This window comes from Magnolia sinica, chromosome 13 (assembly GCF_029962835.1).
Source record: "Magnolia sinica isolate HGM2019 chromosome 13, MsV1, whole genome shotgun sequence".
In the NCBI taxonomy this organism is placed as follows: Eukaryota; Viridiplantae; Streptophyta; class Magnoliopsida; order Magnoliales; family Magnoliaceae; genus Magnolia; species Magnolia sinica.
Window position 1 is genome coordinate 37022505 of NC_080585.1, and position 15697 is coordinate 37038201.

The 15697-nt window shown below is 38.9% G+C and overlaps 1 protein-coding gene across 3 annotated transcripts in view; it reads left to right on the forward strand.

Annotated features, from left to right (window-relative positions):
* The window catches only part of LOC131223593 (NF-X1-type zinc finger protein NFXL2), a 75025-nt gene that overhangs the window by 10783 nt on the left and 48545 nt on the right, over nucleotides 1–15697 (forward strand). For all 3 annotated transcript variants that reach the window (XM_058219027.1, XM_058219026.1, XM_058219025.1), the window contains exons 2-3: nucleotides 13288–13401; nucleotides 13483–13538. In XM_058219027.1, coding sequence (XP_058075010.1) covers nucleotides 13288–13401; nucleotides 13483–13538 — 170 coding nt within the window. The remainder of the gene's footprint in view (nucleotides 1–13287; nucleotides 13402–13482; nucleotides 13539–15697) is intronic.

Below are 15697 nucleotides of genomic sequence, written 5' to 3' on the forward strand. Positions count from 1 at the left end.
TCTCATTTCTAAAGAGAGTCGGATTAGATGAGGGTCTCTCGAGCTCCACCATATCTAGATCATCAACCATGGGGGGAATGAGTGAAGAAGTCTCCTTTGGGTTGAAGGCAATGCCGTAATCCACTAAACGTAACCCCCACTCCTAGTGTCACTCCCACTGCCCCCTTATATTACGTACTGACTCCCTCCTACCAAACATGCTCCAGCTCTCTTTATCTTCACTAGTGGTGTGCACACGCTCTCTCTCATAGCCATTGTAAGCCTTAAATGAATCTTACTGGAGTCAACATTCTCATGCTTATTAGCGCCCATATAATCAGGACCAAACACCCCCTATTTGGACACATCAAGAACATCTTGCTTCTGTTGCCATAGGACAACTTTTTTCCCTTCGACTCTTCCAAATTTTGTTACATCATGTGCATCATTTCTCTCGGCACGTTGTTGCACCCAGCACCTTGGACCTTTAGATGTGCCAAATATTGTTTGAGTCATGTGATTCCACCTATTATCAATCTACCACAATAGTTGCACTTCATTGAGTGCTTAGTACAACCAATCCTCTTCAAATGTTGCCATCCGATATCTCACTTCTAGTTCCATTTCTAGATCCTAAATGGCCAGCAATTTTCTCATCACTCCTTAGAAGTCTAATGCAAACTAACATGCAAAATGTAAAATAAAGTCTTAACTCTAGAGTAGTAAAGTCTAAGTTGTCTAACTTTGAAGCTGCTAAATGAAAATGAATCAAGCTCTTTAGCTGCCCAAAGTATAAACAGATAAATATAATTATTATACTTATACATGTTATCAAGATGAAGTAAAAAAAACAATAAATTTTTTTACATGTTTATTGTTTGTTTTTTTTTTCACACACACACACACACATGCTTTTTTTTACATGTTTGTTCACTGCTACTCTTCATCTGAAATTTAAAAAAATATATAAAATGAGTTTAACATTCATGCCTTTGTACATGTAATCATCCTACATCCATTAGAATAATTCACATTAAATACTTAGACAATTTTTTTGAGTTTTTCCCTCATAGTCACTATTCATCCGAAAATCAACAAAAATTTAAAAAATTATAAGAATTATAGGTTGAGGTTAACACCTCTAATCTAAGGTATGGTGTTGTACATCTAGTGATCCAACCTCTGTTGGCAGCATCCACATTCAATATTATTATTTTTTTCTTTGTGAATTTTTTCCTTATTGTTCATCCAAAAATCATAAAAAATTATAAAATGAGCTTAACATCCCTAATCAAAGGCATGGTGTTGCTAGTGTTTTAAATAGCGGTAGCATGTTACGTAGCGTTTAACCCTCCGTAGCGTGTAGTGAAATAGCATAGCGTATAGCGTAAGCTACACAATACTTTCATTTTTTTAATATATATATATATATATATATATATGATAAATATTAAATAGTAAGAAAAAAGCAAAATATATAAATGTTACATTCTTTAAAATAAAAATCCCAAAGTTAAGAGCATTAAATACAATACAAATGTCACATTCCTCAAAATCGACATCTCAAATTCTCAATAATTAGTCTCTAGACTCTAGTGTCTAAACTCTAAAGGTCATCGTCGTTGTCGTCATCCTCATTCACTTCGTCACCAGGTCTAGGCCTTGCATCATCAGCATCAACGTCTACATCTGCATGTACATCATCCACACCATGAACACTCGTTCCTATATCTCCTTCCTCTCTTATAGGAGTAAGAAATATTCCCCTGGGACCACCTACACATTTAAAAAAAAAAAAGAAATAAAAAAGAGATTCATTGGTCTTTTACTTTCTTTGTTAAAAATGTTCATGGAACTTAGTCTATAACTATGAACACTTACTTAAAGTAGTTGCCTTCCTTTTCTTTGAGGAAGGTGGGGGGCAAACTCCTTTAGAAATATTAGATGTTGATGGTGCATTGCTGTCAACTGGATCATCAGACTCTGGAATAGCTGTAATGGCATTAATATCAAAGGCCATATTTTGATCTTCGAGCCACGATGGATCAGTTGGGAGAACAGGGCCTTCTTTCTCAGCAGTCCATTCATCATCTGATTCAATGTGGTCCACCAACATTGGATCCATTGCCACCCTTCTCTTTATGCTTCTTTCTCTCAGTTTCATATTATACATCACATATACTAGAGAGTTGAGTTTCTGTTACTCTAGCCGATTTCTCTTCTTTGTGTGGATCTGATCATGTGATGATCTATGTCAGTCAATTATCAAAGACTTGCTAATCTACTAGATAAAAATTAGCCAATTTAGAATATTGAATGGTACAAAAGTCACCTGCTCAAAAGTACTCCAATTTCTCTCACAGCCAGAAGCACTACATGTGAGGCTTAAAACTCGTACTGCAAACTTCGTAAGCTGTGGAGTTCTATCTCCAAAGCGTTCCTGCCAATTAGCTACATAAATTAGTTATAATTTATAAATTAATTAAATACTTAAACCAATTATAAAAATATAATTTACATAACAATGAAAATATCAAAATATAAAATTATAAATTACCTGGGGAACGCTTTGTCATGGTTTCGAGTGCAAGGCGAGAGCCAAAATCCCCTCTTCTCTTCTCATATTCATCCAAGTGAATATCAGCATCAGCATGCTCTTCATGGGGAATCATCCTATCCATGCACTCAAACAACCCCCTTTTCATCTCAGGGTGTGTAGAGAACTTATCTGAGTACCGTATTTGAGGATTCAAATAGTATCCGACTACATATAGAGGACGATGAAGCTGAGGAGTCCATCTTTCATTTATTTTGTTCCAAATTGGAACATCTCTTTTTTACATCATTGTAATTAAATGCAATTTTCTCCTTCGCTGAGTCCATCAATTCATAAATGAACCCCATTGCTGGCCTCTTTTCCAAATTTACTTCTCTTAAAACGCTTAGCAATGGCATGATGCTCTTAACACATAAGGCAACATTAGGCCAAAACTTCGGATCAAACATTATAATAGCCCGTACCTTTATTCCTTCAGGTTTTTTTAGCCTAAGAACATGAGCACCATTGTTCCAATGCAAACATGGCTATAAGACCATTTTTTTGCTTGTAAATACTTCAAAGGGTGAGGTATGATGTTGCAAAGCGTGTTACTACCGGCCGTAGAAGCTCATGGTTATTCGTGAAGCTTCTCATCATGCTCAATACAATTCCATGCCCATAACTTGGTCACTGTCCTTGCCTTTTCAAGCATTTCAAAATATATTTTCATTTTTCCAATATCCTCCAACATCAGATCTATGCAATGTGCAGCACACGGAGTCCAATATATCCTTTTCCTCTTATCCATCAACTTCTTCCCAGCACTCACATAACTTGAATGGTTATCCGTGATAACCTGGACCACATTTTCTTCCCCAATTTCTTCCACAATTTCATCAAGATATTTGAATAACAAATTTCCATCTTTTATTGAATCTGAAGCATCAATAGACTTGTAAAACATTGTTCTGATCGTAGAATTAATCAAAAAATTAATGATGCTTCTATTCTTTCCATCCGTCTAACCATCAGACATAATTGAACATCCATAAGTTTTCCAGGAAGCTTTGTATGCTTTCATTAAACTATCAGTATTAGCAACCTCCTCTTTTAGTATCCATGTTCTCATCTCATGCATGGATGGTGGCTTCAATCCCGGTCCAAGCTTGCCAATAGCCTCACACAATGCTGAAAAGTATGGGCTATTACACAGGTTGAATGACAAAGCATTCCCAAAAAAAATCTTCTAATCACCCTGCATACTTCTTTTCTTTCTTTCTTCCTTCTTCCACCTTGAATTCAATGTGGATTGACGTTGCTCACTGCTAACAAATTGATGCATAGGACCCCTTGCTCTTGCCATTGGTTGATTGCAAGAAGATCCACTACCAAGTTGGCTGCCAATGAAAGCATCATTACCCACACTAGCGCTATCGCTTGCAAAGCCAGAACCAGAAAGATATGTCGATCCCCCTCTCCCAATATCTCGAAACACTTCATTTCTTTTATTTTTTCCATCATGATATTCCTTTAAAAGCCTTTTTACACTCCTTGGCTTCTTCCGTCACTTTTGGGCACGGCTTTATCCCATTGTGGGTTTCGGCCAAATGATGCTTTAGGCGAGTCACGCCTCCCGTACATCTTTGACCGCAAAATTTGCATAGCATATAATTTCTATGAGATTGTCCAAGTGGATTATCAACCACATATTTCCATGCAAAATCTCTCTCTTTTTCTTCAAACATTCTTCTCTCCTTAGTTCACTATTTGACAAAAAAAAAAAACACGTCACAAACAAATCAGTGAATCACAAAAATTAACATATACACACCACTTACACTCATAGGCACACCACAGTGGGCCCACCATAGAAAACAATGCAAATCCACCCCTTCACGCACCTCAGTGGGCCCCACGTGGGCCACATCATAGAAAATAATGCACATCCACCCCTTCACGCACCTCAATGGGCCCCACCATAAAAAATAATGCACATCCCACCCCTTCACGCATCTCAGTGGGGCCCATGTGGGCCACACCATAGAAAATAATGCACATCCCACCCCTTCACGCACCTCAGTGGGGCCCATGTGGGCCATACCGCAAAAAAAAAGTATAAAGAACAAAAAACTGATAGTAACCGGCATTTTAAAAGGGAAAAAATGAGGAAAAACTGAAAATACCAAGTTATTTTCATTGTACATCGAAAAAATTCAAAAAAAAGGAACGAGCGTACCTATTTTTGTCTCAAGATGAGATTGAATTAGTGAAAACTGCAAATGTTGAAGCTCCACAGTGATCGGTTTGCGTCTGGAAGTAGTTTTTCCAACTCAAAATTGAAAAGTGGGGAGAAGAGCAACGTCAGCAACGTCGGTTTGCGCCTGACAGTAGATTTTCGACCTCAACATTGAAGGGTGGGGAGAGCAGCAGCGTTGGCAGCATTGGTTTGGGCCTGTAAGAGGATTTTCGATCTCCAGATGGAAGGGTGGGGAGAGGAGCTGCGTCGGCTGCTTCGGTTTGGGTGTGGAAGCCCTATCGAATAGGGTTTTTTCTTTTTTAACTTAAGTTGTGGCTTGTGGTGTGAGTTCACCACTGTTTCATGCAGTGAAAAAAATATATATATACTAGACAGGTAGCGCACGCTACCTGCGCTACACGCTACGACCCTTGTAGCGCACACTACAGGGGATAAACGCTATTTGCTACGCTACATAGCGATTTCGCTATGCTACATAGCGTATGCTACCGCTACACTATGGGCGCTACTGAAAACACTCGGTGTTGCACATCTAATCATCCTACATCGGTTGGACGCATCAACATTCAATATTGAACACAAAAAATACGTTTTTTTTTTTGGGGTTTTTCCTCACTGGTCACTGTTCATCCGAAAATTAGCAAAAATAAAAAAATTTAAGAAAATTAAAAAATGAGCTTAACATCCCTAATCTAAGGCATGATGTTGTGCATCTAATTATCTTACATCTGTTGGGAGCATCAACATGGTTTTTTTTATTCAGAGTGGTTATCATTAAAAAAGTGGAATGAAGTTTGCAAGCCATATCGTTAAATGGGAGCAGGGCTCAGAAGTTTGGGGCTAATGAATTCTGCACTTATAGAGAAATGGCTGTGGAGGTTTGGTACGGAGGAAGGAAGCTTATGGAGGGAGGTGATGCTAGCAAGTTTGGAGTGAATGAAGGGGATTGGTGGGTGAAAGGATTGTTGATGTCTAGGGCATTGTTTGTGGAATGGAGTTGTTGGGCTAACAGAAAGATTAAGAGAGAGGTATGTTTCTTGTGTCATGACGGAAAGCAAATCAGATTCTGGGAGGATGTCTAGATTGGGGAGATGTCTTCGGAATTTCTTTCCAAAACAGACATAACATTAGATCGATGCTTTTCACCCATTGGTAGCAAGATGTTGTTTGTCCCTCCTCGTAGAAGAAATATGACGGATGAGGTGGCACACAAGTTTGTGTGGTAGTTGGATCGCATTCATGGTGTTTCACCCTCCATGGGAGTCAGTGATTTGATGATTTGGCACTTGGAGAAGTTTGGACGCTTTATGGTCCGTTCTTTTGATAGCTCACTCGGCAAGTCCTAGATGCTAGCTAGCGCTTGCACTATTTTCATGCCGTTCATATGGTCTTATGGCATCCCCCACAATGTTGTAGCCTTTGCTTGGTGCTAACAAGTGACAACCTCCAAAAGAGATCAATGATGTTGCCTAACTGCTATGTATTGTGTATGTGGGAAGTGGAGATGGTGGACCATTTGTTCATTCATTGCCCATTCTTTTAGAAGGTTTGGGATAGAGTCTTGGCAGTGCTGGGCTTGTCTTGGGTTATGTCAGTGACTATCATAAGCCTCTTCTTTGCTTCGCATGGGGGAAGGGGTGGGAAGAAGGAAGGAAGGATTTGGAGGTTAGCCCTTTTAGCGGTTATTTGGCCTATATGGGGAGAAAGAGACAACCAGAGTTTTTTGAACAAATGTGGGCTGGAGCAGGATGTCTATAAGGGAGCAAGACTCGATGTAATTAGTTGGGCTTCTTATCTTAGGGATTTTGGCCAAGAAGATTGCCCTTTGCTTTTTGGTCCTTAGTTATAAAGATTCTTTTGAACTTTGTCATCTTTCAAAAAAAAAAAAAAAAAAGAACAAAGGAAAAAAGTGTCTTTAAACCATCCTTCCTTTTTGTATAATGGTGACCTCCTTGTTGATTGGATCAGGCCAATTGGAGACTCGGCCATTAATCATTGGCCTGGGTGTAGCGCAACCTAGACATCAGGCATGGATTTCAAACCCTAGCCCAGTACTCGGGCCAAGTCTAGGGGCCCAAGCCCAGAACCTACCGGGTTGGGTTGCCTGACCCATTATCACCTGTACTTGAAGTGATTCTCCAATGCTCCCAACCAATAATAGAAGGCATTGGAGTCCAAAAAACCTGTGAAATCTTCAATTTCGGCTTTAATCTGCTTGGTTGGGCCTTTAATGTGAGCAGTTTGGATTGCCTTGGTGTAACTAGGATAATCATGATGTGGGCCTATGGTCATTGGTTGGGATGTGGAGGTTGATATACCTTGAGTAGTTCTCGTATGCTCATATCCATCATTTGCATCGTCTGTACCCAACGTCTTTAATCCAGCTTGGCTTGGAGATCGATTTCTTGACTCTTGAACACCATTAGCTTAACGATGCTTAGAATCATTCTTACTCATTTGCATATTTGTCTAATGCTGCTGGCCCTCAATTGTTGCCAGTCGGGAATTCCAGTGGCCTAGTTGGCCATCTCTTGCCATCTTAGGATTATACGAAGTCCCACTCCTTTGCGCATGTGAATTTTGAGTAGTAAGATCTGGTACAGAGGGCACCTGACATGCCTTCACCGCATATTTGAATAAATCTGACTCAGAGATTGCATAGTGACACAGATCTGCACACAGAGTGCTTTCATGGCAAGTTTGGAGCATGGAACAAAAGATCTCCAATTTTATTCTTCTTTTCAGAGGATCCAAGCTCAGTTCCAAAATTTGAAGTGCTAACAGCTGTCCCAAGTACATGTCAATAGTTCTAATTCATAGATTGCACAGATCAACGGATCCAACTGTAGATTTTAAGTTGTGGGGCACTTACATAGAAATCCAAAGTGCAGTTGCCCAATTCACAAATGATGTATAAAATGCTTCCAAGTTCCAACTAGAAATCTGGTCACAGATCTAAAATATATCAATTTCAAGTGCAGTGTTTTCAGTAGCGCCCGTAGCGTACGCTACGTAGCGTAGCATAGCGAAATCGCTACATAGCGTAGCAAATAGCGTTTATCCCCTATAGCGTGCGCTATAGGGGTCGTAGCGTACGCTACGGATACGTAGTGTGTAGTGCAGGTAGCGTGCGCTACTTGTCTGGTATTTTTTATTTTTGTTTTTGTTTTTTCACTACATGAAACAGTGGTGAACTCACACCACTTCATTGCATGAAACAATGGTGAACTCACACCACAAGCCACAACTTAAGTTAAAAAAGAAAAAACCCTATTCGATAGGGCTTCCACACCCAAACCGAAGCAGCCGACGTAGCTCCTCTCCCCACCCTTCCATCTGGAGATCGAAAATCCTCTTACAGGCCCAAACCAATGCTGCTGACGCTGCTGCTCTCCCCACCCTTCAATGTTGAGGTCGAAAATCTGCTGCCAGGCGCAAACCGACGCTGCTAACGTTGCTCTTCTCCCCACTTTTCAATCTTGAGTTGGAAAAACTACTTCCAGACGCAAACCGATCACTGTGGAGCTTCAACATTTGCAATTTTCATCAATTCAATCTCATCTTGAGACAAAAATAGGTACGCTCGTTCCTTTTTTTTGAATTTTTTCGATGTACAATGAAAATAACTTGGTATTTTCAGTATTTTTCTCATTTTTTCCCTTTTAAATTGATGGTTACCGTCGGTTTTTTGTTCTTTATACTTTTTTTTTTGGTATGGCCTACGTGGGCCCCACTGAGGTGCGTGAAGGGGTGGATGTGCATTATTTTCTATGGTGTGGCCCACGTGGGGCCCACTGAGGTGCGTGAAGGGGTGGATTTGCATTGTTTTCTATGGTGGGCCCACTGTGGTGTGCGTATGAGTGTAAGTGGTGTACGTATGTTGATTTTTGTGATTCACTGATTTGTTTGTGATGTGTTTTTTTTTGGGTCAAGTAGTGAACTAAGGAGAGAAGAATGTTTGAAGGAAAAAGAGAGATTTTGTATGGAAATATGTGGCTGATAATCCACTTGGATAATCTCATAGAAATTATGTGCTATGCAAATTTTGCTGTCAAAGATGTACGAGAGGCGTGATTCGCCTAAAGCATTATTTGGCCGGAACCCACAATGGGATAAAGCCGTGCCCAAAAGTGACGGAAGAAGCCAAAGATGAGTGTAGAAAGGCTTTAAAGGAATATCATGATGGAAAAAATAAAAGAAATGAGGTGTTTCGAGATATTGGGAGAGGGAGATCGACATATCTTTCTGGTTCTGGCTTTGCAAGTGATAGCGCTAGTGTGAGTAATGATGCTTTCATTGGCAGCCAACTTGGTAGTGGATCTTCTGGTAATCAACCAATGGCAAGAGCAAGGGGTCCTATGGATCAATTTGTTAGCAGTGAGCAACGTCAATCCACATTGAATTCAAGGTGGAAGAAGGAAGAAAGAAAAGAAGTATGCAGGGTGATTGGAAGATTTTTTTTTGGGAATGCTTTGTCATTCAACCTGTGTAATAGCCCATACTTTTCAGCATTGTGTGAAGCTATTGGCAAGTTTGGACCAGGATTGAAGCCACCATCCATGCATGAGATGAGAACATGGATACTAAAAGAGGAGGTTGCTAATACTGATAGTTTAATGAAAGCATACAAAGCTTCCTGGAAAACTTATGGATGTTCAATTATGTCTGATGGTTGGATGGATGGAAAGAATAGAAGCATCATTAATTTTTTGATTAATTCTCCGATCGGAAAAATATTTTACAAGTCTATTGATGCTTCAGATTCAATGAAAGATGGAAATTTGTTATTCAAGTATCTTGATGAACTTGTGGAGGAAATTGGGAAAGAAAATGTGGTCCAGGTTATCACGGATAACCATTCAAGCTATGTGAGTGCTGGGAAGAAGTTGATGGATAAGAGGAAAAGGATATAATGGACTTTGTGTGTTGCACATTGCATTGATCTAATGTTGGAGGATATTGGAAAAATGAAAATATATTCTGAAATGCTTGAAAAGGCAAGGACAGTGACCAAGTTTATTTATGGGCATGGAATTGTATTGAGCATGATGAGAAGCTTCACGAATAACCATGAGCTTTTACGGCTGGCAGTAACACACTTTGCAACATCATACCTAACCCTTGAAGTATTTACAAGCAAAAGAATGGTCTTATAGCCATGTTTGCATCGGAATAATGGTGCTCATGTTCTTGGACTAAAAAACCTGAAGGAATAAAGGTACGGGCTATTATAATGTTTGATCCGAAGTTTTGGCCTAATGTTGCCTTATGTGTTAAGAGCACCATGCCATTGCTAAGCGTTTTAAGAGAAGTAGATTCGGAAGAGAGGCCAACAATGGGGTTCATTTATGAATTGATGGACTCAGCGAAGGTGAAAATTGCATTTAATTGCAATGATGTAAAAAAGAGATATGTTCCAATTTGGAACAAAATAGATGAAAGATGGACTCCTCAGCTTCATCGTCCTCTACATGCAGCCGGATACTATTTGAATCCTCAAATACGGTACTCAGATAAGTTCTCTACACACCCTGAGATGAAAAGGGGCTTGTTTGAGTGCATGGATAGGATGATCTCCCATGAAGAGCATGCTGATGCTGATATTCACTTGGATGAATATGAGAAGAGAAGAGGGGATTTTGGCTCTCGCCTTGCACTCGAAACCATGACAAAGCGTTCCCTAGGTAATTTATAATTTTATATTTTGATATTTTCATTGTTATGTAAATTATATTTTTATAATTGGTGTAAGTATTTAATTAATTTATAAATTATAACTAATTTATGTAGCTGATTGGCAGGAACGCTTTGGAGATAGAACTCCATAGCTTACGAAGTTTGTAGTACGAGTTTTAAGCCTCACATGTAGTTCTTCTAGCTGTGAGAGAAATTGGAGTACTTTTGAGCAGGTGACTTTTGTACCATTCAATATTCTAAATTGGCTAATTTTTATTTAGTAGATTAGCAAGTCTTTGATAATTGACTGACATAGATCATCACATGATTAGATCCACACAAAGAAGAGAAATCGGCTAGAGCAACAAAAACTCAACTCTCTAGTATATGTGATGTATAATATGAAACTGAGAGAAAGAAGCATAAAGAGAAGGGTGGCAATGGATCCAATATTGGTGGACCACATTGAATCAGATGATGAATGGATTGCTGAGAAAGAAGGCCTTGTTCTCCTAACTGATCCATCGTGGCTCAAAGATCAAAATATGGCCTTTGATATTAGTGTCATTACAACTATTCCGGAGTTTGATGATCCAGCTGACAGCAATGCACCATCGACATCTAATATTTCTGAAGGAGTTTGCCCCTCACCTTCCTCAAAGAAAAGGAAGGCAACTACTTGAAGTAAGTGTTTATAGTTATAGACTAAGTTACGTGAACATTTTTAACAAAGAAAGTAAAAGACCAATGAATCTCCCTCTCTCTTTTTTTTTTAAAATAAATGTGTAGGTGGTCCCATGGGAAGATTTCTTACTCATATAAGAGAGGAAGGAGATATAGGAACGAGTGTTCATGGTGTGGATGATGTACATGCAGATGTAGATGCTGATGCTGATGATGAAAGGCCTAGACCTGGTGACGAAGTGAATGAGGATGATGACAACGACGATGACCTATTAGATATAGATGACCTTTAGAGTTTAGACACTAGAGTCTAGTGACTAATTATTGAGAATTTGAGATGTTGATTTTGAGGAATGTGACATTTGTATTGTACTTAATGCTCTTAACTTTGGGATTTTTATTTTGAAGAATGTAACATTTATATATTTTGCTTTTTTCTTACTATTTAATATTTATCATATATATATATATTTTAAAAATTAAAAAATAGATGTATTGTGTAGCTTACGCTACACGCTACGCTATTTCGTTACACGCTACAGAGGGTTGAACGCTACGCAACACGCTACTACTATTTAAAACAATGTTCAAGGGACATATTTGAGACAGATCTGAAAATAGATTCGCCAACCGGTGGATCTGAACTCATATTTAAATGTAAGAGTTTTACAGTTAGGATTTGAGATGGGATGGGAAGGGTTTGATGATGTACAGGTTTTGGATCTAAGGTCTGGGACAAGGCTTTGAATAACGGTATCTGTGGGTGTATTGGCAGGGTCCAAAAATGAGATACGGGGCGTGTTGGACCTGTATCAGCCGTTTGCTGTTTAAAAAAATCTTGAAAATTTTGGGAAAGTAGGAAAAAAATGTAAAACATCAGAATCTATGATTTTTATTTTTATTTTTGGTTGTGTTTTTACAGGTATTCAATTATGTGTCAAACCATTCTCTAATAAATGCTGTTTGTCCACTTGATCTGTTGAAAGTCTACCGAATTGGTCCTATTCGAACACAAAGCAAGCATGATCTGGTGGATTAAGGCCTGTTAGATATGAATACAACAAAAGGAAGATGAAAAAGTGAAGAAAGTGATGGTTCTACCATTCTTCCATATTTCCAAAATTGTCCAGCTTTCTTCGAACCTTGTGTTTCCTCAAAATAGGCCTAGATCTAGTCTAAAATTAGTTTGTAAGCTTCCATCGTGGTTGAAATGAAGAAAGAAGTGAAAAACAAGATAAAATTTGAAAATGGGCCTTTGGAATCTCCATTACGTAGTTTTTTCTCTTCTTGGTGGCTTCATCTTATGTGTGGATCCATCACTAGGTAAGATATTTTCATTTTTACTTCAGTTTGCCACATTGTTTCTGCTGCCTATAGGATTTCAATTGAACTTGTGGCATTCTCTAGCCCCATTAACTGTGTAGCACCTTCAAATGACCTTTATAATCTGAAGTATGCCAACATTTTTCTCTAGTATCTTTGGAGAAATGTTGTTCAAGTCCTTGATTTTGAATGATATTAGAGGACCTTTCTCTATGTGAACTTCCGGACATGTTAATGCTTTGTTTTATAAGGTGACTATGGTCATTATCTATAACCATTGATGATAATATGAAAATTCTTTATGAATTATGAAATTATGAAATTAGTTTATTTTGATTTCGAGTGATGACAAGTAGTTTTTATGGAAATATTTACGGAAAATGCCCCTGCTCAAATATGCGGGGGATTTGGAATGAGTGGGACAAAAGAATTATTGGGGGCACTTTGCCGGACATTGTTCAAATGGTGTCCAATGTGAAATTATCTCTGGTTAATTGAGGCCTTGCTTTCAATGCTTTCAATAGTATTTGCAGGTTTGACCTGCTTAGAAATTGGAAGGGCAGTGTTAATAGAATGCTGAGAAGTATGTTTGTTATTGTGGGAGGGGCCTTGAGTATTCCTTTAAGTTGAGGCCTTTTGGTTTTCTCTTTTGGTCCATTTCCTTAATGGATCCTTGTATTTTTGTTGCTTTTTCTAGCCTTTTCCCTGTGGGCATAGATATATATATATATATATATATATATATATATATATATATATATATATATTCGTTATTGATAAAAAAATGATCAGTAGTTTTTCCCTCAAAATGCACAACTGTACACTGTAGGTACCGTGTTATCAAGATCTAGTCTGTGAAAGAAAATGTCAGAAGGTACGGGATTGTGGGCGCCATGCTTGTAAACGCCGCTGTTGTGATGGGGACTGCCCATCTTGCTCAGAGGTGTATGTCACTATTCTTCCCACTACTTTATCTTCATATGCCTAACCATATTGCGAGTAGTACTAATTTGTCAAAGTTCAGATTTGTGGCAGGAAGCTTCGGTGTAATAACCATAAATGCCCTTCTCCATGCCACAGGTATGTCCTCTCATAATCAAGTATCAACACACATCATCCTGTATTTTTATTCAAAGGTTGAGTGTTTGTACAGTGTGGCCTTCACAAGACTGACATATGCTACAGTTCTATCGTCTCTTAAACAACTCTTTTGCCATATTGGCTGCTAAAAAAAATGTAAACACACATCTTACATTATCAGTTTCTGTTAATCCTTTCCAATTTGTATGGTTAGTCGATCAAAGTTGGAGAAAGAAGCTGGTTAATGCCATTCCCACTTCAAGTAGGGTTTATTTCAGATACTATAAATGTGTGCTAGGGCGTTTAGGCCTTGCCTGGCCTGGCTCCAGGTGATGCAACAACCTTAGGTGTGCACTGAGCGCCTAGATGCAGCTCACCCAGTCATGTGAGAAAAATGAAGGCTGCCCTTATTGGCTTGATACATTTGAATGCTTTTGAATCATGATTTGATTCCTTTGAATGGCTTTTTAGAATTTGAATGGTTTAATTGGAATGATGATTCATTGGAATGCTTGAGTGGATGTGTGTTTCAGGGAGCTGTGTCTAATTTACGCAATAAATTTTTATTTTTTTTTTCCATTTTGTTTTTGTTAAATAAGTTCTATTACATCATAGTAAAATTAGTTGTAGTGCTAGTATGCTAAAAAGATCAATGCGTACTACATGTGCAATATAAAATATATTAAAATAAAAAAATTGCACCTGAAGCCTCCAGTCATGCCGCATGCCCTTAGAAAGTGGTTAGTATCAATTGGGTGTCCCGAGGCCCTTGTGCTTCGACTGTGCTGAAAACCAATGTTTCACTAGTGATGTGTGAAGAAGATGTAATAGGATCCAAAGCCTTGTGGTAAATGGAATAAGGATTGAAAAACGTCTACTCATTTGCAGGGCTATTATTGATTTTTGTTCCAAGCTACTTTGGTGAAACTTGGAGAACAATGCAGCTAGATACTGTACCTTTCGATCAGTTGACAGACGAGGAAACGGAGTGGCTGGATAGGCCTTTTTGAGGATGAGGTGCTTGCAGCTATTAAAGAGCTGGGCAACGATAGATCGCTTGGCCTCCACAGCTACCTAATTACTTCTTTCATACTTTCTAGGTGGAGTGTAAGAGTCACAAGATTTCAGGCCAATTAGCTTGCTTGGGAGTCCATGTAAAATCCTTGTGAAGGTGTTGGCTACAAGATTCAGATCAGTGCTTGGAAAGGTGATCTCATAATCTCAAGGGGTGTTTATATGTGGGAGGCAGATTCTTGAAGGTTCTTTGAGGGCTCACAAATGCCTTGATTCAAGATAATAGAGCATGCAAACCAGGGATCATTTGCAACTTGGACATGGAAAAGCATCTGATCATACGGTTGGAAGTTTCTGGATTACTTGCTTAGGAGGATGGCATTTGGAGATAATTGGAGGATATGGATGATGGAATGCACGATGTCTGCTCATTATTCGATTCTTATTAATGGGCTGCCTAAGGGATTCTACAGAGGCACTAGGGGGCTTTAACAGGGGGATCTGCTCTCTCCATTCATTGTTGTTGTAAATTGTAATTGTGGAAGTGCTAAGCGGGATGATGGATGTCTAAATCAGTGAATCTCAGTGAGGGCTTCAAAATTGAAAATGTGAATGGGACGTGTCTGGAATCTGGGATTGTGCTTAGATGCTTTGAAGTGCAATTGAGCCAGAAACTTAATCTCCAAAAGAATGAGACTATTGGTATCCATTTGGAAAATGAAGACGTCGATTCTTTTCTTGCATCTTTTTTATGCAGATCCAAAAAGCTACCTTCAACATGCCTTGGACCTTGGTCTCCTGCTGTGTTGGCAAGCTAAACACTTGTGGGACCCGGTGATCAAAAGATTTGAAAGGAAGCTCTTGGCAAGGAAAGGGTGATATCTATCTTTTGGGTGGACGATCACTCTAATCAAATTGGGTTTTGCCAACATGTCCCTATATTTAGTATGTTATGTCTCTCATCCAATGCCAGGGGTCGGTTTTAAAGAGGATTCAAAGCATCCAAGGAGTTTTTCTTTGGAATGGGACAGAGAATTTCCACAAATTCCACCTGGTTGAATGGAAGGAAGTCTACGAATCATTTGAAGAAGGGGAGCATGTATTAACTTGTTGAAGGCTATGGCACTCTTGGGGAAGTGGTTTTG